The sequence below is a fragment of the Prionailurus bengalensis genome, chromosome C1 (assembly GCF_016509475.1).
Source record: "Prionailurus bengalensis isolate Pbe53 chromosome C1, Fcat_Pben_1.1_paternal_pri, whole genome shotgun sequence".
NCBI classification, from domain to species: Eukaryota; Metazoa; Chordata; class Mammalia; order Carnivora; family Felidae; genus Prionailurus; species Prionailurus bengalensis.
In genome coordinates, this window is record NC_057345.1 from 34,831,191 (window position 1) to 34,853,632 (window position 22,442).

General features: G+C 47.4%; 1 protein-coding gene across 11 annotated transcripts in view; it reads right to left on the reverse strand.

The window, feature by feature from the left end:
* ERI3 (ERI1 exoribonuclease family member 3) overlaps positions 1-22,442 on the reverse strand; it is a 127,942-nt gene that overhangs the window by 76,425 nt on the left and 29,075 nt on the right. For all 11 annotated transcript variants that reach the window (XM_043574742.1, XM_043574746.1, XM_043574744.1 and 8 more), the window contains 3 exons: positions 18,142-18,258; positions 11,534-11,593; positions 7,179-7,270 (listed from right to left, as the gene is read on the reverse strand). In XM_043574742.1, coding sequence (XP_043430677.1) covers positions 7,179-7,270; positions 11,534-11,593; positions 18,142-18,258 — 269 coding nt within the window. The remainder of the gene's footprint in view (positions 1-7,178; positions 7,271-11,533; positions 11,594-18,141; positions 18,259-22,442) is intronic.

Below are 22,442 nucleotides of genomic sequence, written 5' to 3' on the forward strand. Positions count from 1 at the left end.
GTTGTCTGCTGACCTGCGGCTCCAGGACCACAAGCAGAAGAGAGGAAAAGGGATGCAGGCAGGGACCTAGGAGTCCCCATGGACTCCACAGAAACCTGTTCTTGCTCTAGGGTCTGCCCACAGGAAATGGATTATCCCACCAGGCCCATACTCAGGAGCCCTTTACCACTAGTGCCAGGCCCCAGGACATGTGTCGGAAGGAACTCTCAGGTCTCTGTGAGGAGGCTGGCCCCAGAGACCTGCGAGCTCTGGGGGGAGGCGGGGCACCCCTCGCTCCTCAGAGCCCAAGAACTCTCGGCCCAAGGAGCTGTCAGGCTAACGAGGCTACCCCACCGCCACTCCATCTGAGCGTGGCAGCCTGCACCGCACGACTGGCTTCAGGTGGCTCTTCTTTAATTAATGGCATCCCAGGCTCTGCAGGGAGCTTCACCCTACAATGAATGGCCCTCTCTCATTAGAGGCAGGCCTGCCATGATGTATTCAGGGCGAGGGCCAGGATTCATTTCCCTGTCTGTGGGTTGGGGATGGGAGGGAGGGGAGAGGCAGCAGGGAGAGATTTATATCGAGTGACTTGGATTAGCTGCAGCTGAAACATGACCCCATCAACTCAAGCTGCCTTCTTGGGGCTAACCCGATGCACCTCTGCTGACGAGAGGGCTCTAGGGAAGCTGAAGGGAGGGCAGAAGGTCTGGTTCTTGTTCTCTCTGGGCTTAGGCTACAGCTCAAAGGCCCAGAATTCCTATACAACCTCCAGAATCCCCTCCCCACCTGCCACACACACTCAGTGTGCACTGGCAGCCTGGTCTGGACTCTGAGCCAATCTTGCCCACCGAGAGCCTCTTCCTGGCCAGGAAGCTGACCCACTGTCCTCCAAGCTATAGGACTGACCATGGCTGGCAGCTGGCTTTCGTCACTACTTTCTTTGGGAAATACCCTCCCTCCCTACCTCAGAGAAGGAGTGCATATCATAGTAATGCCCCCATATCCGCTGTCTGGAGAGGACAGCACCCAAGTACATTCTGCCACAGAGCATCTCAGACCACAGACTACCCGGCGCTAGGGAAAAGGCAGGCATTAGTCTGACATGAAAACACCCTGTCAGCTATCACCTCACTATACTGAGTCATTAGACTGAACCCCTACCTCTACGGTGGGGAGATTCTGTGTAATACTACTTCTTCCCTCCACCTCCTCTTGAGGCCATCTCATAGGGATTACAAGACTGAACAGGGGAAACTGGGGTCTTTGGGCAAAAAGTTGTCTTAGAAAGAAAGCTGCTCTGGCACCCTGCTAGCCACACAGGTGATTTTAGGCCTGGGGGCTAGGTAGGATCAGGCTGGCAGCAAATAGCACACAGCCCTACAAACTCCCTCTGTAGACCCCAGTGAATTAGACATTCAGTTTTGCTTGTGCTTGGGATAAGAATCATACATCAGAGTCTATCTTCTATCCATCCTCAACCCTCTTAGAATGCCCAATTCACTAAGAGAGCTGGAGAGTCGGCCTTCACCTACCCCTGCCAGCCAATCAGAAGGCTGCTCTGCAGGCTTCCTGTGTTCCTATGAGGGCCAGGGCAGAATGCCTATCATGTGTACACACACCCACTCCATGTCATCCACGCTTCTCCCTGGCCCTTGTGGAAGAGCATTCATTTACCCTTCCTTCCCTACTCAGAAAGAGATGTAGCTCAGTTCCGCTTTGCTAAGCCCTATTTGGCAATGTGTCTAAACACATGCAAACTTAATTAGTTCAGGAGGGGAGCCCAAGCACTTGCAGTGACAGATAAAAGTATCGGGAAATGAGACAAGTCAGGACTGCCAGGGAGTTCTTAGTCAAGCCCCTTCCCCCAGCAGGCTGCTAATCAAAGGTGATACAGCTCAGAGCTGGGACCAAGTGGCACACCCATGGGCAAGGGCAAGGCTTTCATAAGCTTAGTGACATGATGAGATTCCCCCACGTGCTTCCAAACATACTATAGGATAGAGTATCCAAAATGATACTGGCAGTGGCTTCCTTAAAACAGATCTGAGGACTCATTCATTTGTAGCTCATCAAGGAGGCTCTCAGCCCCAAATCATCCTTCACCACACCTCCTGGCCAACTACGCCCGCATAGCAAAACAAACATAACAGTGCAGACCTCCACCAACACCAGATCAGGTACCAGCAGCCTAGGGTGTCAGAGAACATCTGCCACTCAGTGCAAACAAAGGAAAGAAAGGCATTCCCACCATATCACAAAGCCATGGGCCATGAAAGACAAAAGCAGATGGTCAGATGGCATAGTGGTTAAACACATGGTTTCTAGAGTCAGAATGCCTAGGTTCAAATCCCTGCCACAAACTTGTATGAGGCCTTGACAAATAACTTACCTCTCTGGGCTGCAGTTTCCTCATCATTTATTTAAGGGAAAAAAAAAAGGGTTATAAAAAGAATTTATTCCTTAAGATTGTGGTAGAATTAAATGAGATTGTGTAAATAGCAGAGCAGAACTCCTGGTATATAATAAGTGCTCAATAAATGCTGACTATCTTTATTATCTAATATAAAACTTCCAGAGCAATCCCAGCCCTCAGTCTTGGAAGGCACAAATCTCTCAGAGAAAGCCCTTCACCCTGCTCCTAAGACCAAACTCCTCCATGGCCCAGGCCTATGGGCCATCTTACCCAGTACCCACCATGGAGGGAGGACCCAACACCCACTACTGGCAGTGAGAAAATCCAGGAACAACTTGCATTAACAGCACAGTTCAACCCTTCACACTGCAGGAAGGCCCAAGATTTCTTCTTCTGTTCCATTCTCCCTGAATCTACCTTCCATTGATCCTCTGTCATTCTTCCTAAGTATGGATTCCATAGGCCCACTCCATTACTTAGCTGTCATTTATTCAACAAATATTTATTGAAATACTACATGTCAAATATTGTCCAAAGTTATAATGGTGCCCACAATCTAGTGAAAGATACAGATAAGTAGAATTTATACAATTCCATGTATAAGTAAATACATTCCAGAAACACATAGGAAAGCACCTAGAAAATGTCGTTAAGATGGATCCTAAGGGGGATGCCTGGTGGCTCAGTCGGTTAAGTGTCCAACTTCGGCTCAGGTCATGATCTCACAGTTCGTGGGTTTGAGCCCTGTGTTGGGCTCTGTGCTGACAGTTCAGAGCCTGGAGCCTGCTTTTGATTCTGTGTCTCCCTTTCTCTCTGTCCCTCCCCTGCTCACGCTCTCTCTCTCTCTGTCTTAAAAATAAATAAACATTAAAAAAAAATTTTTAAAGATGGATCCTAAGGAACTGGCTAGCTAGAGCATCTGACTGGGGTCAGGGAGATGAGGTTAGAGAAGTAAGCAAGAGCCTTGAGGCCTCAATAAACTGTGTGACTTTGCCGTAAGGGCAAGAGGAAGCCTTGAAGGTATTGCGTGGGGGTGTGACATAATTTGCTGCAATTAGGAGAATGGCACAAAAGAAGTAAAACTGGGGTCAGAAAGACTAGAGCACTTTTGTATTCCAAAAAGAATATGGTGACCTGAACTAGGGCAGTGGTAGCAGGGATGGAAAGAAGGCAATGACTTTGAGAAACCTCTGGCAAGAAGAATCAACAAGAGTTGGCAATTAACTGGTTGTGACTAGAGAAAAGGAATCAAGGATGAGTCTCGGGTTTCTGACAGAAATACCAGGTAGAGGTTCCAGTCACAACTTGAGAGCAAGTTGGAGGACTAGGTGTTGGGAGAAAAATGACACCTGAGCTTTAAGGGGACTGTGGGCACCTAGGTGGAGAAACAGAATCAGTAGCTGGATGTGAAAGCTTGGAGTTCAGATGGCAGATAAAGCAGATTGCTTTTCTCCAACAGGATCTCTGCTGCCATGTCAAAGCTGGAACCTACAGAGGCATTCCCTGCCTGGGTAGGCAGAGAAGACAGAAAATTGGTGAAAGAACACTAAACCCCATGAGGAGCTTCAAGAACCATGAGGTAAGGCAAAGGAAAGGTAGGTCAGGTAGGGGAGGCAAGCTGACCAAGGGTCGAAGCCATAACAAGTGTCATTTCTTAAACAAGTTGAGAAGGAAAATTAAATCCATGCCCACTAAATTAAAACCCACCTCAGCAGGATCTGTGACTACAGCATCAAAGCCCACAGAGTATCAACTCATCTGGCTTTGACAAAAGATGGACACAAAATGATTCTGTCGGGACGGGAGCAGATTTCTTTTCTCCAGTGGGATTTCCGCTGCCACTTCAGTTCCCATTTCTCAGTGCCTCACTAATCAGGCCCTTTCCAACAAAAGTGATGTGAAGCTGGTTGGGGGTGGGTGTTGGGAGAGAGGGAAGGGCAGCAATGAGAAGGAGCCATGGCTCCAGAAAACTAGAGTGGGAAATGAAAATATTTTCTGAATTCCTTAGACTTAGTTAAGTCTGAAAATGGATGTCAAAATAAGAAGTAAGCCACATACTAACAAGTTGCGGGTGTCAATTTAACACCACCCTTGTCAGGCTCATCAGCAGCCTTTACCAGGCGCATAAAAAGGTGATGGCTCTGACGAGAGCCATCTGACGAGAGGTTCCAGGAACACCGATAAGCTGTGCACTGTCACGCAGCACTACTTAGGTTTCCTCTCTGGCTGTTTTTATTTTGTTACACATTTAATTAAGAGCCTTCCCAGCAGTTATGCGGAGTCCTGCTTCTAAAAGGCAGCCACAAAGCTCTCCTCCCCCCAACTCCTGCCACCTGACATCTGCTTCCCTCTTGCATATTCTTTTTCAGAGCTTCACTGGCCTTTTCAATACAAACCCAAACCAGCTACCAAAGTCTCCGCAACCCATCTCTTTTAGAAGCAACATGGCCTTAGAGTTCAATTCTGTGTAGCTATGAATCTCTACCATTTTGGGCCTCAGTTGTAAATACTATTTTGTGTTTTGCCTCTATAAAAGGGAGATACCACCTTCCACCAGGGAAGATAGTTAGAAGGACTGAATGAGATATGGTACATGCTCATTAAAATTTGGTTTGTTTTCCTGTATGTTTGGATTCAATGACCCACTCCCTCTTCTTGATTACATCATTTTTTGTGAAGATTCAAAGCAGCCTCCTGAGACACCAAAATCTGTTCTGGGCCCACTGGGCTAAACTGGTGCTGCAGGCCAGAATGGGCCAAAGAAGACAACATCCTCTGAAATTCCCTCTTCTTCTTATGGAGAAACCAACTCCAAGCTTAGGAGGCCTGGCCAGATAGTCCCTGCACGCATGCACAGGGAAGTTTTCATATACACATGTATGCACGTGCCATTCACAGTTAATGCAGAACATTCTGAAATGAAATGTGGGTGCCTGGGATATGAACACACCAAAGAGTGAAAACCACTGGAAGAGTGGGAGTCCTGGGAGGTTATCTGGAGAAACTAGGCCTCTGGACTAGGCTACATGAGCCCCAGATGCTAGGTATCAGCCTGAACCTTGCCACCCCAAATAGCTTCTCTTGTGCTGCTGAAATCCACCTAAATCCCTCTCTGCTTCAAGTGCTCAGAGCTTTCCAAGATGCCATAAATAAGAACAATAGCCTTCCTCCTCCTCGCCTTCTCCATGGAACCCTCCCCTGATTCATATCTGTTTCCAGATCCAGCCTCCATAATTTCCCTGACACACGAGTGTCATCTGGGAGCACAAAGATCCTCTGGAGCTCTGGGAGTCATGTGCACACACCTAGACGTATGCGGTCAATGTGTGTACATGACCTAAAGGATATGGAGATGAGGTGTGTGGGTGTATATGTGATCTGGGCTTGTTCCTCTTCCTGCCTCACTTAGGGAGTTGGTGTCCTGTAGCAGTCTTGACATCCACCTGAATGTATAACTTCACCTCAATACCTAGCATCCAAAAGGCATAAAGAAGGAGCTTGGTAAGAGGATAATACCTAATTTGGTAGGAAATGTTACTCCAGAGCCACTATTCCCCACCCCCCACCAATACCCCACCCTATGCACAAAGCTTGTGTGCACACACGTACACACACATGCGCGCGCGCGCACACACACACACACACACACACACACACCCAGAATGCTTGCTATTGCCTTCGGTCACAAAGAACACAGAGGTATCGATTCTATCAATCCTCAGCAAACAGTGCCCCCACCACCTCCACCCTGCTTTAGCTCCCTGGGGGCTGTCTGAAGCCAGGTATCCATAAGGATAGACAAGAGGCAAAAGTGTCAACCCGGCAAAGGAACCAGTTCTGTCTTCTATAACCAGGGCAGGACCGAGAGACAAAGGAGAAAAAGCAGTGGGGACAAAGGAGGGACAAGGAGGCTGGGGACTTGGGGAGCTCCCTATAAGCAGCCCTCTCTCATTCCACCACTGGGCCCTCAGTTGAATCATCAGGGCTTTGTATTTCAGATAAAAGGGTAGGATGGCATAATGGCTAAGAGAAAGGACCCTGGAGTCAGGTTGCCTGGGTTTGAATCCTGGCTCTGTGTGTTCTTGGGTAAGTTACTTAACCACTCTGTGCCTTAATTTTCTTATCCATAAAACAGGAATAAAAGTACCAGCGTTTATTAATCAGTTACTATTTCTAAAGCACTAAGAGTAGTAAATGCTATATATTTGGTTTAAAAAAAAAAAAAGGATCTGGGGCATCTTGATGGCTCAGTCAGTTAAGCACCTAATTCTTGATTTCAGCTCAGGTCATGATCTCATGGTTGTGAGATTGAGCCCCACATTGGGCTCCATGCTGGGCCTAAGGTCTGCTTAAGATTCATTCTCTCTCTCTCTCTCTCAAAAAAAAAAAAAAAAAAGAAAGAAAAGAAAAAGAATCTTCTTTTAACCCCTTCCTCTCCTTTCCTTCCTTCCTTCCTTCCTTCCTTCCTTCCTTCCTTCCTTCCTTCCTTCCAGGACAATAAGTAACCCCACAACTGGAAGGGCTGTCCTGAGCAGTGGGACCTGGCAAAGGCCAGAACGCCCCGACAACAGCAATCCCAGTAGGGTCCTTGACTTGTCTACTATTCCTTGTTCCAGAGGCAGAAGGCAGGGCTCCCAGCCCTCTTCCCACCTTGGCAGCCCCCAAGATCCAGACACTCCCTAACTCAGCTGCCCTGCAGGCTTGGATGTGTAAGCCTGTGAAAGGAAGACCTGGCCCCACAGATTCCAAGCCCTGACAGCAAAGTAGTCCTTCTTGTACTCACATGACTTTCAAGTCCCAGTCTCCACAGGTGACAAAAATTGACTTGACGTTTGGATCTAAGAGGCCTTCCTTCGCCATCCACTCATCGACCCTCTGAAAAGTACACAACAAGAACAGATGAGATTTCCCTCTTTTTTTTCTTCCTGAGTCTGTGAAGAGCCACAACAGTGAAACGCAGATAAGCTGCTTGTAATCAGAGCAGGAAAAATCTGTAATCTTATCCAGCCATGGCTCTGCTCTCAGCCTTGGCTCAGGGCTGTGGGGGCACAGGGAGGACAATCCCTGCAGGAAGATCCACAAGCCCGAGTCAGGGGAGGAGGGAGTCTCTCCACTGTCCCACTGCCTGCCCCAGACAGGATAAGGACATATCCCAGTAGGCTGGTCCTCAAAAGCAGAGCCTAGCACAGACACAGGTTGCCCTGGGCCATGAGAACAGGCTGGAAAGAGGCCTCAAGGAGGGACTCCAATCCACAGGTTTCTTCATTCACTCACTCATTTCATCCTCCTACCAAACGTTTATTAACCACATTTATGAATTTGGTGATTCCCCCCAATGAAAGTAAAGTTAATCGTCACCGTGAGTCTAGCAAAAAAAGCTCCCTTGCTGGGCTGGAACCCCTTCTTGATCTCTGGGATTGCACTGCCTGCTTTAGTTACTAAAAGCTCATAAACTGGCCCCAGACTTCATGTTTCTCCTCTCCTGGTTGAGGATTCAAATTCAAATTCGGTGGACTCTATTGAAGGCTGAGCTCAATTCCTAGACAGAGATAAAAACTGTTCCTAAACATGCTATAAGTATTTCTTTCCCTTCATCCCTTTGATCAGTTTTATTATTTGCACTCACATTGCAAGTACAAACATTAAAATCAGTATATAATGAGAGAATTATCATAAAGAATTCATGAAATATTGCCTATTTTTCAGAAGATCCCAGGCATGGGGTGAGAGTATAGCAGATCACCATTGCTCCACTCACGCAGAAGGATTAGTTTTTAAAGGCAAAGAAGCTAGAAACATAGGATTGAAAGTCAGACACATCTGGGTTCTAACCCTGACTGTTCCATATCCTGGCTGTGTCACTGATGGGAAGTCATTTAAAAGTCATTTAATCTCTCTGAACTTCAGTTTCCTTCATCTATAAAACGAGGCAGATGACTAACCTTACAGGGTTGTTTTGAGAATTAAATGTAATAAGGTATTAAGTGCCTACCACAAAATAGACAGTACGCTGAGAAGGCAAGAAAGGCAGATCATCATAATACAATATAATAGATGCAACCATGGAGAAGTGAACAGAATGCTATAGGACCAAGAGGACGAAGTGGCTAGCTCTATCTTTTACAGGGTAAAGAGTCAGAAAGGAAGGCTTCACAAAGAAGACAACTGAACTTGGGATTCTGTGGTTGGGTTTGCTTGACAGGATGGAACACAGGAAAAGATGCTACAGGCAGAGGCAAAGGCACACGCACAATCATTTTGTATTTGAGAAGCAATTATGTGCTTAATGTCTGCCCTCCCCACCAGACTATAAGCACCATGAAGGCAGGGACTCTTATTTGTCTTATTCACAGTCTTAATCCCTAATCTACTGCAGTACCTTCTCATAAGATACCTACTGATTTACTGAAATATGAGTAGGGAATAGTGTGACCAATGTCTACAGTGTGTAGAAAGAAGGGACAGGAAATGAGGCTGGGGGCTAGGTTAAACCAGACTGTGAAGACTCCAGCAAGTAATGGAGAGTCCATGGAAATCTTGAAGTAAGATGACTTCTAGCAGGTATAGGCTGGCTCCCCAGACATCTCAGAGATCCTGGAGGCCTGGTCCACACTGACACAGTCTTTGAGTAGGGCCAAGGATCCTATGTGGTTCCACGGCTAGAGCAGTCCCACTCCCAGGAGGTCAGAGCTGCTCCCTGAGCCAGACTGTGCTGACCCTCTTCACAGTCTGTACACCAGAGAATCCCTCTCGGGCCAAGAGTCTCTGCAGCAAGCTACATTCTGGACCTTCCACTGCTGAATGGCTTGTCTCCCCAGCCACTATGGCCCACTTGCACAGATGAACATGCACACTTGTATACCCTTTCCCAAGACTTTACAGAAGAGGTAAGGCAAACCTGGAGCTCCCTATGTCAGCTAACCTTGCTCCAGCTCACTGGCCTTAAATCCCCAAGGGAAGTGCCCCATCTTCCAGGGGGGCTCTCCAATGCCCCAACTCCTGCACAGTGCTCTTAGATAAGAGCAAGACAGGACTGTCAGGAGCCAATGCTCAGCAAGACCAAGCCTTCCCCATGAGAAGCACTTAATACTCACAGGGGGTCCTTCAGAAGCTTAGGACGTAGGCCATTCACTCATGTGATAGATATTCAGTGAAAACATTCCACTGTGAGCCTGTCCAGGGAAGAGATACTACATTTGGAATAAATCTGCCCTTTTCCTTCCCCCTATGCTTGAATGGATAAAGAGCTAGAAGAACCACTGAGAAAACCCCCAATCAGCTGGGCTAGCCCTCCCAGCTACAGAAGGTCTAGCTTGAGTCCTACTTGGACCAAATTAGTCAGGCAAACATCTAGCTGGCCACCTGCTCAGGGACTTGGTTAGGACAAGAAGTTAGCTTTTTAGCTGTATGACCAACTCAGGGCTAATGGGACAAAGCAGAACCTATTCTAGTCTCCTTGCCAGAGACTCCCTATTCAGGCTGATGCCCGGAATCTTCCCTCTTTACCCACACAGTGTGCTGAAGTAGCTTCCTGGGTGAGACTCAGAATCCTCTGAGCACCCTGCTCCAGGCTGGCCTGGGGTTAGCAGGAGGAAGCCTCCTGAAGACCACAGGTCCCTGGCAACCAGCACCACTGAAGAAAAAAAATCCCGTAATTTCAACAGCCCTAGTTTGGTGCTGGCCTACAGCAGGCATCTTCCTTTTAGGATCCTGGCCAGAGACATTCCAAGAAAAAAAGCTGCCTGCTCTCTGGCCTCCATCACATGCTAGGCCCTGGCTGGGACATAGGAAAGGATGGATCCCCTTTTTCTCCTTGAATCCGGTCTTACAGGGTGCAATCCATGCTAAGGGGCCCCCTCAATCATAGGAGTTAATCTCTCCTGAAAAAAAGAGGGTCAGTGGGGCTGGGGGACACCTCAGAGCTCATCTTATCTTCTCCCAATGTATTGCAGGTACCCTAATGCTGACCCTACCCAGAGCTTGACCAGTCACAGAGCCTAGGCTTATACACTCCCAGGAACAGAGAGCACACCTGCCACTAGGTGAGCCTAAATCTGACTCCATCCTGAGGAGCCCCAGGAAATTCAGTCTGCATTTCTCTTTCCCATGGGGCAGAATCTCTTGGCTAAATAAAGAGATCTTCCTCCCTCTCCCTGCCACCATCCAACTTCCTCTAGGCTGCCTACCTCCAATGCAGGTGTGCCCTGCTATCCCCCCAACACTCTGCTTTCTCTTGTGCTTTGATAGGGGCTAAGCTTTGCGTTTATTGGTCTTAAAGATAAATAAAGCACCAAATGAGATCCACAGGCTTTTTCTCTTCTCCCCTCCCTCTAGAGAGGAGGGAGCGGGAGGGGGACCTTCTCCCTTGGTGAAAACCCCCAGGCCAGAAGGGGTGGGAGACTAGCTGAGGCCAAGCATAGCCCTTCTTTATTCCCTCAGGCTGGAGCACAAGAAGCAGCATCTTAACCTTTTCCAGCTCCCCGAGGAGAACATCCTAGAAGTGTGGTCTCTGCCAAGGGTTCTAAAGCCTTTAATTTGATTTCCCTCACATAGGCAATTGTTGTAATTATTCTGATTAGGAATCATTACCCAGTGCAGCCTCTGCACCCCTGACAGGCACAACGCATCCAGCGGCAAGCTGCAGTGGGGCAGGCGGGCCCAGCCGCACCTCCTGGAGGAGCTGACAGCAAACAAAAGCCATCGATGGGGAGTTCTGGGTGAGTTAATGAAGTGCTCACATGCCACAGGAAGCCCACACTAAAGCTAAACAAAAACACCTCCAGTCCCCAGGGCTAGTCCTGCAGTGCCACAGCTCAGCGCCCCCCTACTCCCTGACCCGCCCAGCACAGGCTGCCAATGCCGCCCAGCAGAGGGCCAGGGACCAGGAGGGGGTGGGGAGCCCTGTGAGGATCTCAGGGCAGCACTCGGACATCTTGCCAGTAACCCTGATGGGAACAGCTGGAGATGACAGATCAATGGTTCAATACTCTCAACAGCATGTCACTGATGTGACAGCAAATGTTATTCTAATCAAGCCATAATCATAGTCAAATTACACGGCTACATTCTCAGGAGGGGAGGGAGAGAAAGGCAGCAGGAAAGGGTCAGAGGTCAGGAATTAAAGGTCATTCAACCTACCTCCAGTACTTGCTGCAGGCTTGGCTGACCATCCACCATAGCTTGAATAATCCCGGTGAGCTGAAAGGAAAGAGAAATAGCCAATAGGTGGAACCGGAGGGCACAGGGTTTCAAAACTGGACTGGATCCTTTTCTTTCTGTTTTTCTCCTTCTACTGTAAAAGATTCTGGTGTGCACTGCTTTAGGCTCAGAATCTGACAGAAGCCTTGGGAATAAAGTCCCAGGATACAAGGTGAATTCCCCCTGCCCTGAGAGGGGGATACACACCTACATACTGACCACAGGGTGTGTTTCATACCCATTTCAGCTTTTACTTCGAAAAAAACCTGATTTTATGTATCTTTTGTATTCAATAGGCTCAATAACTCCCTACAAATTACAATCTAAAGTCAATTCACCTCCAAGCTTCACAGAAGTTCCCAGAGAACTTGGAGAATACTTGCACAGGACAGCCATACTTGGGTTCTGATGTCCAGCATTTCCCCTTGTAACATCAGTGAAGAGCCAGGGGAGCCCCACAGGCATCTACCCTTCACCCTAAATACCCGGGCCCTCAACACCAACTAGGCAAGTAAGAAATAGACACCTTTAACTTAATGCAGATGAAAAGGCCTAATGTATGAATCTGCTCTAGAGAATTTCTGACTCACGGGCCTATGCTACACCCAGGTCAGGCCTAGCTTCAAACAAGCTTGTTGCTTTGCATTGTTTGGAAGTGAAAATATCCCTCGGACACAGACTAGGACAGACTGCCTCAGGGATCTGAGGCAGGAGGCCCCTATCCATAGACTTGGATCCAGCAGGAAATCACCATGCCCAATGTGCCCCTGGCTACTTCCACAGAGAGCAGCATCTCAGGCTTGCTTGGGAACTTCTTTTTTTTTTTTTTTTTTTTTTGTAAGTGTTGGGGGGGGGATTAAACTCCAATTAAACTATAATTACATTTAATGAATATCAAATACCCAAATCACAGGAACCGCTGGCTCTAAGAGGGAAGGTTATTTTCTCGTAGCGACTTACATGGAATGGTAATACACACCTTTTAGGGAAGAAATTTTCATTTTAAGAACGCTGAGTTCCTCTAGGTGGGTTTCTGTAGTTCATCAAGTCATTATTAGGTGGTATTTTAAGGAAGTGTAAGGACACAGCCACTCTATTTTATATTCCAGAAACTGTTTTTATATTAATCTGTATTTTAATTGGGTAACAGCTGCTGCCTACAGACTTCCCATGGTCTAAAAGGAAAATAAATTAGAAAGATTAACTACACTGTTGTTTCGCAAGGCTTTAACCCACAGCATGCCCACCCGGCTGGCACCTCCACACCCTTTCCTTGCTTGGGAGACCAAAGAACTGCCCAGCAGAGGGAGGGCCTGAGCCAAAGAGAAGAAGAGTTGGTCTGCTGAGGGGTGGGAGTGGAGGTTTAGGGTGAGGAAGAGCTCTGGGTCAGCAGCTTTCATCTTAGAGTGCCAAGACTCCTCCATTTATTTAGTCAACAGCTATTCATGGACAGCCTACAATGTGCCAGACTCCATTCTAAGAACTAGGAATCCAGCCATGAGGAAAAACATGAAAACCCTGCCCTCATGGAATCTGTGTTCTTCTTGGCAGCCCCTCCTCTTCCCAGTCCAGCCAGCACCCAGAGCCACACATTCAGCAGGCAGTTGCCCTGTGTTTTGCCTCAGGCACACAGGGGCCAGAGCCCAGAGTAGGCTTGTTGCCAACTCCAGGTCCAACATCCAGATGACTGACTAGCACCCATGCATCCACTGCTCTTCTTTCTGGTCCAGCTTCTCTCCTGCTTGGTTCTTCCAGAGCCAAGTCATGTCCTCAAGCTTGGAGCTGGGACTTAGGGTCAGGACTATCCTGGAAAACCTACAGCCTTACTTACTTCTTGGAAAGCTCTGGGGTCTGTGTGCCAGTCTCATGTCCAGTCTGAGTCTTCTGGGACAAGGTTAGGTCTACGACTTCTGACTCCTACCAAGGGTCACTCAGATGAGGTGAATACTGAAGGGCTTCCAGAAGGACTCGCAGAAGAAACCAATGGGTACCCTTGCCAAGAGCCCTCCCTCCTTGGAAAATGGGACTTAGGTCAGCATCTATGTACTCTACAAGCACCTGCTCTGGGCCCAGGAAAATCACTAATGCGGAGAGAGAAAATCACTATACTCTAAAGGAAAACCAGGGCACTGCTCTCCAGGATCTCCTTCTATAGGCTAGGCCCGCCTCTTCAACCCTGGTGGTAGTGGGTAGGGCTCCAGGGTCCTGGGGCTTTCTCACACTCCTATCCAGTGGTCAGTAGTCCTAGAATCATCAGCCTGAGGGGGGCCTAGTGAGCTCAGCTCCCTCTCTACGTGTTTCTAGAGCACTTGTGGTTCAGCAAGACATGGCTTACAGCTGAATTCCTAAAGGGCATGAACTCACCCCCAGAGACACAGAGGCTTGAGCTATTGGTTCAGCTAGAGGCATCCTTCCAGGAGGAGGCCTCACTCCTCTGTATTAATGCTTCCAAGGATGGACTACATCTTATTAGCTCTACCAAGGCACTAGATGAAGAGACTGTGGAATTAGGAACATTAGTCCAAGCACCTGACAACCTATAAGACATCTCTAAGACCTACACGAGAAGCCATGAGGGAAAGAGCCAATTTAATAAAAATAAATATTGGAAAGTTCTACCTTAGGCATAACTTAAATCCTTCCTGCTGCAGTTTAAACCCAATCTCACTTGGGTTAAGATATATTTGTAAAAAGCTTTCACATCCTCACAATGAAAGGTACTAGAGCAAAGCCAAGTATTATTAAGCTGAGAACCAGGGCTCACAGGCTAAACAGAGCTCAGAGACCTTAACCACTTAAAGCTGGAGAGGTGAGAGGAAGAATTAATGTGTGCTCTGTGGCTCCTTTCACCGAGGGATTACAGATTAACTCCCGCTTCTCCAGACTCGGAAACCACAAGGCGAGGGCTTTTGACCCTGACTGATAACATGACTGGTTACTGAGATCCCCTACCCACACAAGGGCTTTGTCCAGGAACAAGCTGGCTTCATCATAAACACTGGCAACTACAGGAAGCAGCCCAGGCCACTCAGTGCCAATAGAATGTCAGCATCCAGCCTTTCTCCTTTCACAGTTTATCTCCAACACAATCGTATTCTGACACCAAGACAGTTTGTTGATTACATAAGCACTTGTCTCTGGTGTGCAATCTGATAATCAGACCCACTCTTTCTCCTCAGACAAAGAGACCAATAAATCTCAGCCTTTATAAGTACAGGTGCAAGACAAAGCCCTTTACTGGCATTTAGCAAAATGGGTATTTTTTCTAGTTTGTTTTTTTTTTTTTTTTTTTTTTCAAGACAATGACAACAACAACAAAAAAGACTACACATGGCCAGGGACTGTGCAGCAGCCCAGCTGCTAGAGGCAGAGATCTGATGAGCTGGAGCAGATTTTAGAGGTGGTAGGGAAAGGGCTTGGGAAGGAATGAAACATGTCTCATCCTGTCTCTATCAGAAATAAGTCTCCAGGCAGACTATCAACGGGTACTAAGAAAGAATCTCAAGCAGGCTAATAACATGTCCATTACACAGAGCAGTAAGAGTGTCTATATGTGGGCTACAGACCCACTCAAGGCAGAATGCCTCTTCCTGCCGAGCCTGTCTCTCCCCCCACACAAGCATGTGCTCATATGTGTACTCACGTGTCACAGGCATGCATGCATGCACACACACATGCACACAGACCAGGGTTCTTAAGAACTTCTTGTGCACAAGAGAAAATCCTACTAGAGGAACTGCTGAGGCACAATCCACAGGTTTTGAGTTGTTCCTCACACTTACTAAGGAAAAAATTCCCTCTGATTATGATGATCTCTATCTCTACCCCAAAGGCAGCTACTGCCATGCTGGATTAGGCCCCACAATGATGGCTCCCATCCTTTGTCCATGCCTCTCTCTACATTACAACTCCATTTGGTATGGAGACAGAGCAACATTTGGATGATCTGAGGTTTTCCAAAGAAGACTTCACTTACTCAAAAGAGAGTCAGCAATACAGTTACTTGGGGTCAGGGGTGGCAGGGAGAAAGGTGTGGCTGAATAGCTCTTTAATAATATTCATTCATTTAAGGAACATGTGTCAAGTGTTTACTTGGCACCAGGCCCTAATGATGGGACGGAGATGGATCAGATGTGGTTCTTGCCCTCAAGGAACTCACAATCTAGTGGGGAGACAGATAAGTATATACAGTTTAATGCATCTGATCAGCGCTTTGTGTAGTGGGATCAGCCAGGGGCTCAGGGGAGGCTCCCCAGAGAAGGTGACCCTGAGCAAAGTCCTAGAGGACAAGAAGGGGGGTGGGTGGAGAGTGGGAGCAGCATACAGGCAGGAGGAGCATCATGTGCAGAGGCACACTGTGAGGGGGTAACCTTGGGTGAGGGAAGTGAGGGGGTGTGAAGCAGGGAGATGTGAGGCTGGACAAAAAGGCAGGGACCGGGTCAGGGAGAATTGGAGGCTCTGGAGGCCTGAGGTGAAATGGCACACTTGTTGCCACAGCACAGCCATATCTTCACTTTCAGATAAGGCTTCAGAACAACGGTCCCAACCCACCGTGCTTCCTGCCCTCCAAATTACGTATTTGTGTCTTGGGGTGAAACTTTCTAGAAAAAAGAAAAATATCTCCCATCACAATCTCACAATCCCTCCTCCCATACCTCCCCAAAGAAGCAGTAGCAGTCCTGATTCCAAAAGATCCCTTTTCCCATTACTCTCAAGCATCCACTCCTGCCCAGAGATGAGCTTCCGCAGTGCTGTTCCATCCTAAACAGCCAGCAACCTTTCTCAAATTTGGGCCTGCCCCACTGCACCAGGCAGCCTAGCTGCAGCTGAAGCCCCCAAGGGGCAATCTGCACACAGAGAGGAGGAAGAGAAGGACAAGAGGACACTGCACTTTCAGGCTAGTGGAGGCTCAGGTAACTGGCTTGTTTTAGGAAAGTCTTCCCTTCCCATATGGAATGGGATTTTTGCCATCATTAAAATTTGATTTTTTCCAAAAGGGGCAAAAAGAACAGATTAGCGCCCCCTGGTGGTACAGGTAATTCCCAGGGGCAAGGGTTGCGGAGGCGGGTATGTAGATCCCAGAGGGAGTAAGAATCTCAACACCATTACTGGAAACAACAAAAGGCATGAGAGACTAGACCCCTTGGCATATGGATACCTGCACCAAAAGGCCCACCTGGGTTGGGCGGCAAACACTGGCATCAAGCCCAGGAGCGACCCTCAGACTTTGTATCTGGGCTGAGTCAGCCTCAGAGCCCATGTGGCCTTCCCCCCAGTGGCAGGCAGGCCCTTTCCCAGCATTCTCCACACCAAGACGATTGTTTTGGGATCACTTAAGAACTCCTTTCCTCATGTTTCACTCATACTTAGCAAGTAGATCTCTAAAAGAAGGCACAAAGTCTCGAATATACCCCAGCCCCCAAATTCTTAAAAAGATTCCAGGACCACTCATGTTTTCCCGTTACCTTCTGCTGCCATACATACTTGGCCCATGATTCCACCACAGCCTGTGGCTACCACAGAGTTTATAACACAACACATCACAGAGGAAAGCAGCCACAGAAGGCTTCTCCATACAGGCCGGAGAATGAGAATCCTTCAGGGGTACCTCCTCTCTGCTCCTAGCAGCTCTTCTGAGCTGCATCAAGCATCAAGCTCTCAGTTAGTCCCAGTTTCACGATCTGTAAAATGGGGCAAATACTAACCTGCTGGCAAGGTGGTGGAGTATAACCCCAGCACAGGGTAAGGATAAGGATAAGAATATTTCAGCCTTGTCCAGGCTGTCCTCATACCCCACTTGGACTGCCCTTCTCTTTCCTTGATGATACAGTTTTGCTTCCCACTAAACCAACACTTCACACAGGACCACTTTGCTCAAGGACAGAAAAGCATCACCAGAAAGCTAAGACAGCCTGAATACAACCTCTCCCTCCAAGAAGCTGAAATCTTCACATCTTGTCAAGCAGCCCCAACGGAAATGGAACTGAAAAGAAGCTGAATCCCAAGGGGCGCTGCGTGGCTCAGTCAGTTAAGAACCCACTTTGGCTCAGGACGTGATCTCATAGTTCGTGAGTTTGAGCCCCGTGTTGGGCTCTGTGCTAACAGCTCAGAGCCTGGAGCCTGCTTTGGATACTGTGTCTCCCTCTCTCTCTGCCGCTCTTTGCTTGCTCTCTCTCTCTCTCTCTCTCTCTCTCAAAAATAAAAGAAACATTAAAATAATTTAAAAATTAAAAAAAAAAAAAGTTGAATCCCAAAAGCACCACCCTAGAGTGGCATACCACTCCAAATGCCTCAACACCAGGAGGAATAGGGATGATAAGGAAGAGAAAATATTAGGGAAGCTGGGATAGATTGTGCCCTCCTTGGGTCCCCAAAGACCACAGTTGTGCAAGTGGAGTGGCAGACTTTATAAAAACTGCTGAATCCAATATGCACCTGCCTTAGCCACTGATAAAACTTAAGCTGTCCCTAAGCGGCATGTACAGAGCACCAGTGACCCATAAGCTCCCGCCCCAGCAGCCCCTGCTGCCCAGCTCCAGGGCCCTTACCTCTGTACAGAAGGGAGTAAGCTGTGGATGGACTACGGGCTGGACATACATGTGAAAGGTAGACTCAATCTCCATGGTTCGACCATTTAGCTTCAGGATGGGGAACTCGATAATTTCCTGGAATGGCAAAGATACAGAAAAAAAAAGAATACGTTTTTTTAACCAACCATTTCATAACTCAGAGTCAAGAATGAGGGAATGTTCTGGACTCATTAGCTCCTGCCAGGCCAGACCCAAGACTGAGTGTAATGGTGCCAGCTCAGTTCTTATTCTAACCTTCCCACTGTTAATACCCTCACAGGTGGCCAGGACTAGACACATGCCCCATCCCTACTGTCTCTGGAAAGGGGAAAGAAGACAGTAGTATAAGCTGCCCCAGTTTCCCCAACTGGTTCTCTGCCAGAGGCCTGTTCACTGGAGCCCATGAAAGTAGCCCCACTCCTCCCCCTTGCCCAGGCCTCTGCCCTGGATGGGCCTGGATCTCCAGCCACAAGACCAATCACAGCCCTCTACATTTAAATTTAAGCAGAACCGATGAGTTTCTTCATTCATTAAAAAAAAAAAAAAAAAAGAAAAGATAAATAATAAATAAAGCCAAAGGGGATACTAAAGAGAAGAAGAAAACTGAGTAAGAGTAATAGGCGCTAGTGCCTCCCACCTTTCTTTCAGGCAGTACACCCTCCCCCAGCCTGCTCCCCCCAATCACTTAGCCAGCCCTTCCCAGTCCACTGGAACGTAATGGAAGAGAAGGAGGAGGAGTGACAATTTGTTTGGTGTCTCTAAGATTAATTTGTCTCCGTTATTTAATAGAGATGCACAGCACCAAGGTCCTGGTGTGCAAACAGGCTTGCAGAACGCTGGCTGTGCAGCACGCCTCATACATCGCTCCTGGGAAGGGAGGAATGCACCAGAGGGGGGAGAGGGCAGGAGAGCACACACGCACCAGAGAGAAGAGGGAAAGCGAGGAGAGAGAATAAAAAAAATTATTGCTTTTTAATATTCAAAAACAGTTTGCAAAATTTAATCAAAGCAGAGGAAAAGCTAACATTTTTACCACTTTGACATTTTTATTAGCGCTTTCATAAATTTTTAAAACATGAATGGAATTAGTTTACAACACAAAAAAACTGCCCTGAAAACATCTGGAAGAGACAAATAGGAAATAATAAAAAAAATAAATAAAAAGCAAAATCCTCCGAGTAAAATTAGCATGTGGAAAAGACCTCCACTGCAGAGAGAGAAGGGGAGCTTTGCCCCCTCCGTGGCCCCAGCAGTCAGCTCCAGCAGCATCCCTACCCCAGGTCCCCAGTTTTGGAGGGGATCTTTCTCATGTCACTAAAATCAAGGCAAACTGGTTCTCTCCGGGGACAGCCTGGAGGAGCAGCACAGAAGCTGTGGACACCTGACTGCATGCAGGACAAGGACGAGATGGAAGATGGAAGAAATGGCCGATCTCCTTGATATCCCAGGGCAGCCAGGTAGCCTCTTCCTCAAACACACTTAATACCACCACGCTTGTTTTTAAAGCATCTATTTTTATCCAACACATAAAAGCAGGACTGAAGACCAAATCAAGGCAGTCAGATTTCATAACAGAGAAATTCAAAGGTTCTGCTTGCCTGGTCTCCCCGCGCTGATCCCCAAAGATGGGGAAGCTAACAGGAGCCCCTGGAGATAGGAAGAGCAGCAAGGCTGAGGCAGAGGGGGCACAGCAAGGAGGCCCTAGCTGCTGCACAGATTAGGTGGTATCTTTCCTCCCAACTCGAAGAGAGGGGGGTACTCATCCCAATTCCCTGGGCCTCTCTCATTCCTCACAAAGCACTACTAAGCAGAGATGGTAGAGGAGAATTTCGTGCTGAAAAATAAAACTGAGGCACACATACAAGCAAAATATACATTGGTCCCCCTGAAAAATCAGAAATCAAAGATTTCTAAGCGCTAACTCTGAGGTGGGGCTCATCTGACACCCGAATTTCTGATCTATCCTCCCACTGTGTGGGAGCAGCACTTCCCCAACAGGGGCTCCACAGCCTGGTGAGTTTGGCTGCCCTGGTGTCTAAAGAAACAAATACAGCCAGCTCCTCACTAACAATGTTAGCTGGGCCCACAATGAAATTTAACCTGTGACACAACTGTACTTTTCATTTAAACTTTCATTTGGAGAGAAGCAGTGTTTGGAGACCTGCAGTTTGTCCTGCTAATAAAGACAAGTGTTGGGACCTTTAAGGATGCCATTCATCTCTGGCTTTTATTAAATTCAATTTTCTTAAGCCCATGATACATTATGAAATTAGGAGTTGACATTCCTCTGGAAACAAAAATATCTATCAAACATAAATAGAAAAAAACCCCTCTATTACCAAGAATTTATGGCTTAAAGTTGATCTCTTTCCACTTTTTTACAAGCACATGGTTTGTTTCAGATATCTGAAATGTTATTATAGATCTAGAATTTCATTAGTATTTATTATAAAATAGTAAGCGCTTCAGCTCCTGCTTTGACTAGCACCAAGTCAGCATCCCCAGTAGATTCTCTGAAAACTTAGCCTTTGGGTTTCCCCACTGCACCTCTGTCTTCAAACTGTCCTGCTGCTGGCTTCCTTGCCCCTAGGGAAATGGAGCCAACCTGTGCTCACACTCAGGATCACCCTCCCAGATAGGAGGAACAAGCCAGTCTAGGCTCCAAGCAAAAAGAAGAGTAGATCCCTGAAATGCCTGGGGGCCAGGGACTTGGTGGATTGGACCTATCATAAATACACCTGCCCAGTGTTACTAGCCCATCAGCCAGGCCTTCTTCCTAAGACCAAGAAGAGGGACTTTCAAGAGCCAATCTCAGAACATGACTTTGCACAGGCCCTTTCTCAGCACCATCAGCTATTGTAACAATGACCTTGTACACAGGCATATTCATTTAAGCCAATGAGGATGCAAAGAGAAGCTGAGAGATAGAAGACCCCATGAGGAGTCAGCAGAAAGGCTCTCACTTAGGTACTTCTTACCTCCCAAGATTGCCCAACCAAGCCCAGAACCTCAAAATACTGGCACCAACAGTCCATTTAGGAGAGCAGAACTCTAATCTCTACTAAGTTGACATGACTCTGCAGCCAGTGCACCTGGGGCATGTCAAACACTTCAACAGTTTTTAGCTCATAATGATCAGAAAGGGAATGCTAAAATTATAGGTTTAGTAACTTCCAACCCAGGAGCTTATGAAGATGTGCCTAAGTACTAGCTTCTGGAGGCAATTGCTCTGATAAAGACACTGTTATTCCCGCCTCTCCTTTTCCCTCCATCTCCTCATTACCCTGGGAAAAAGTTTTTAGGAGTAGATGAGTGTCTGTTTGTGTGGAGGTAGCATCAGGAAGGAAAGAACCAGTATGTATTTACCAGTCCTTTATTCTTCCCCTAAGAATAGTTCCATGATTCCTTACAACTGTATGTCATTTACATTCAATTAAACTACCTGAGTAGCACCTACTGTGTGCAGGGCACTGTACAGGTGTTGCAGTGGGATTCAGAGAGATGTATCTCTGCTTTGGAGAGGTGCACAGACTAGTGAGCAGAAAAGACACTGAACAAATAATGAAGAATGCACTATGATAAGTATCTTAGCGGAGGGACATACTGAGCATTAGGACTTTCAATTTATAGTATACTTGCAAATACATTTTCTTTATCTTACCCTTATTAATCCTGGAAGATAGGTCATAGCAGCAGCAGCTCATAAACCAACACTATTAAGCACCTACTATTTACCAGGCAGGGGCTGGGTGTGGACATAGAGACAAATACAAGAAGATGTGGCTCCTCTCTCTGAGGTGCTTGGAGTCTGGGCAAGGGGGAGAGAGGAGCTGGCTCCAACACCCTCGGGACACTTGGGAAATGGAATCATTTCATTCCTTCCATTTGTTGTTTACTACATGGCAGACACTCTGCTAAATGCTTAACAGGAACGACCTCATTGAAACCTCTTAACAACAATTGTTATGATCCCTGTTTTACAGATAAACTAAGGCCCAAAAAAGAAGTGGTCTCTTGCTCAAGGCTTCACACTTTGTGAGGGGCAGAGCTGGGACTCCAAATGGGGAAATAAGACTTAGAACAGGACTCACAGCTTTCAAAATCTGAAGGGTCAAGAGCTGATTCTTCCAGTCTGAAAGGTTGTCTTTAGTGAGCTTGGTCTGTCTCCTAGGAAGAGAGGCTGCTCTCAAGTTACAAGAGACCGTGGACTATGCAGGCAGAGAGTCCTGGAGGACCGCTGCTGCATAGGCTCCACTGCAACTGCAGTGATGCAGACGGTG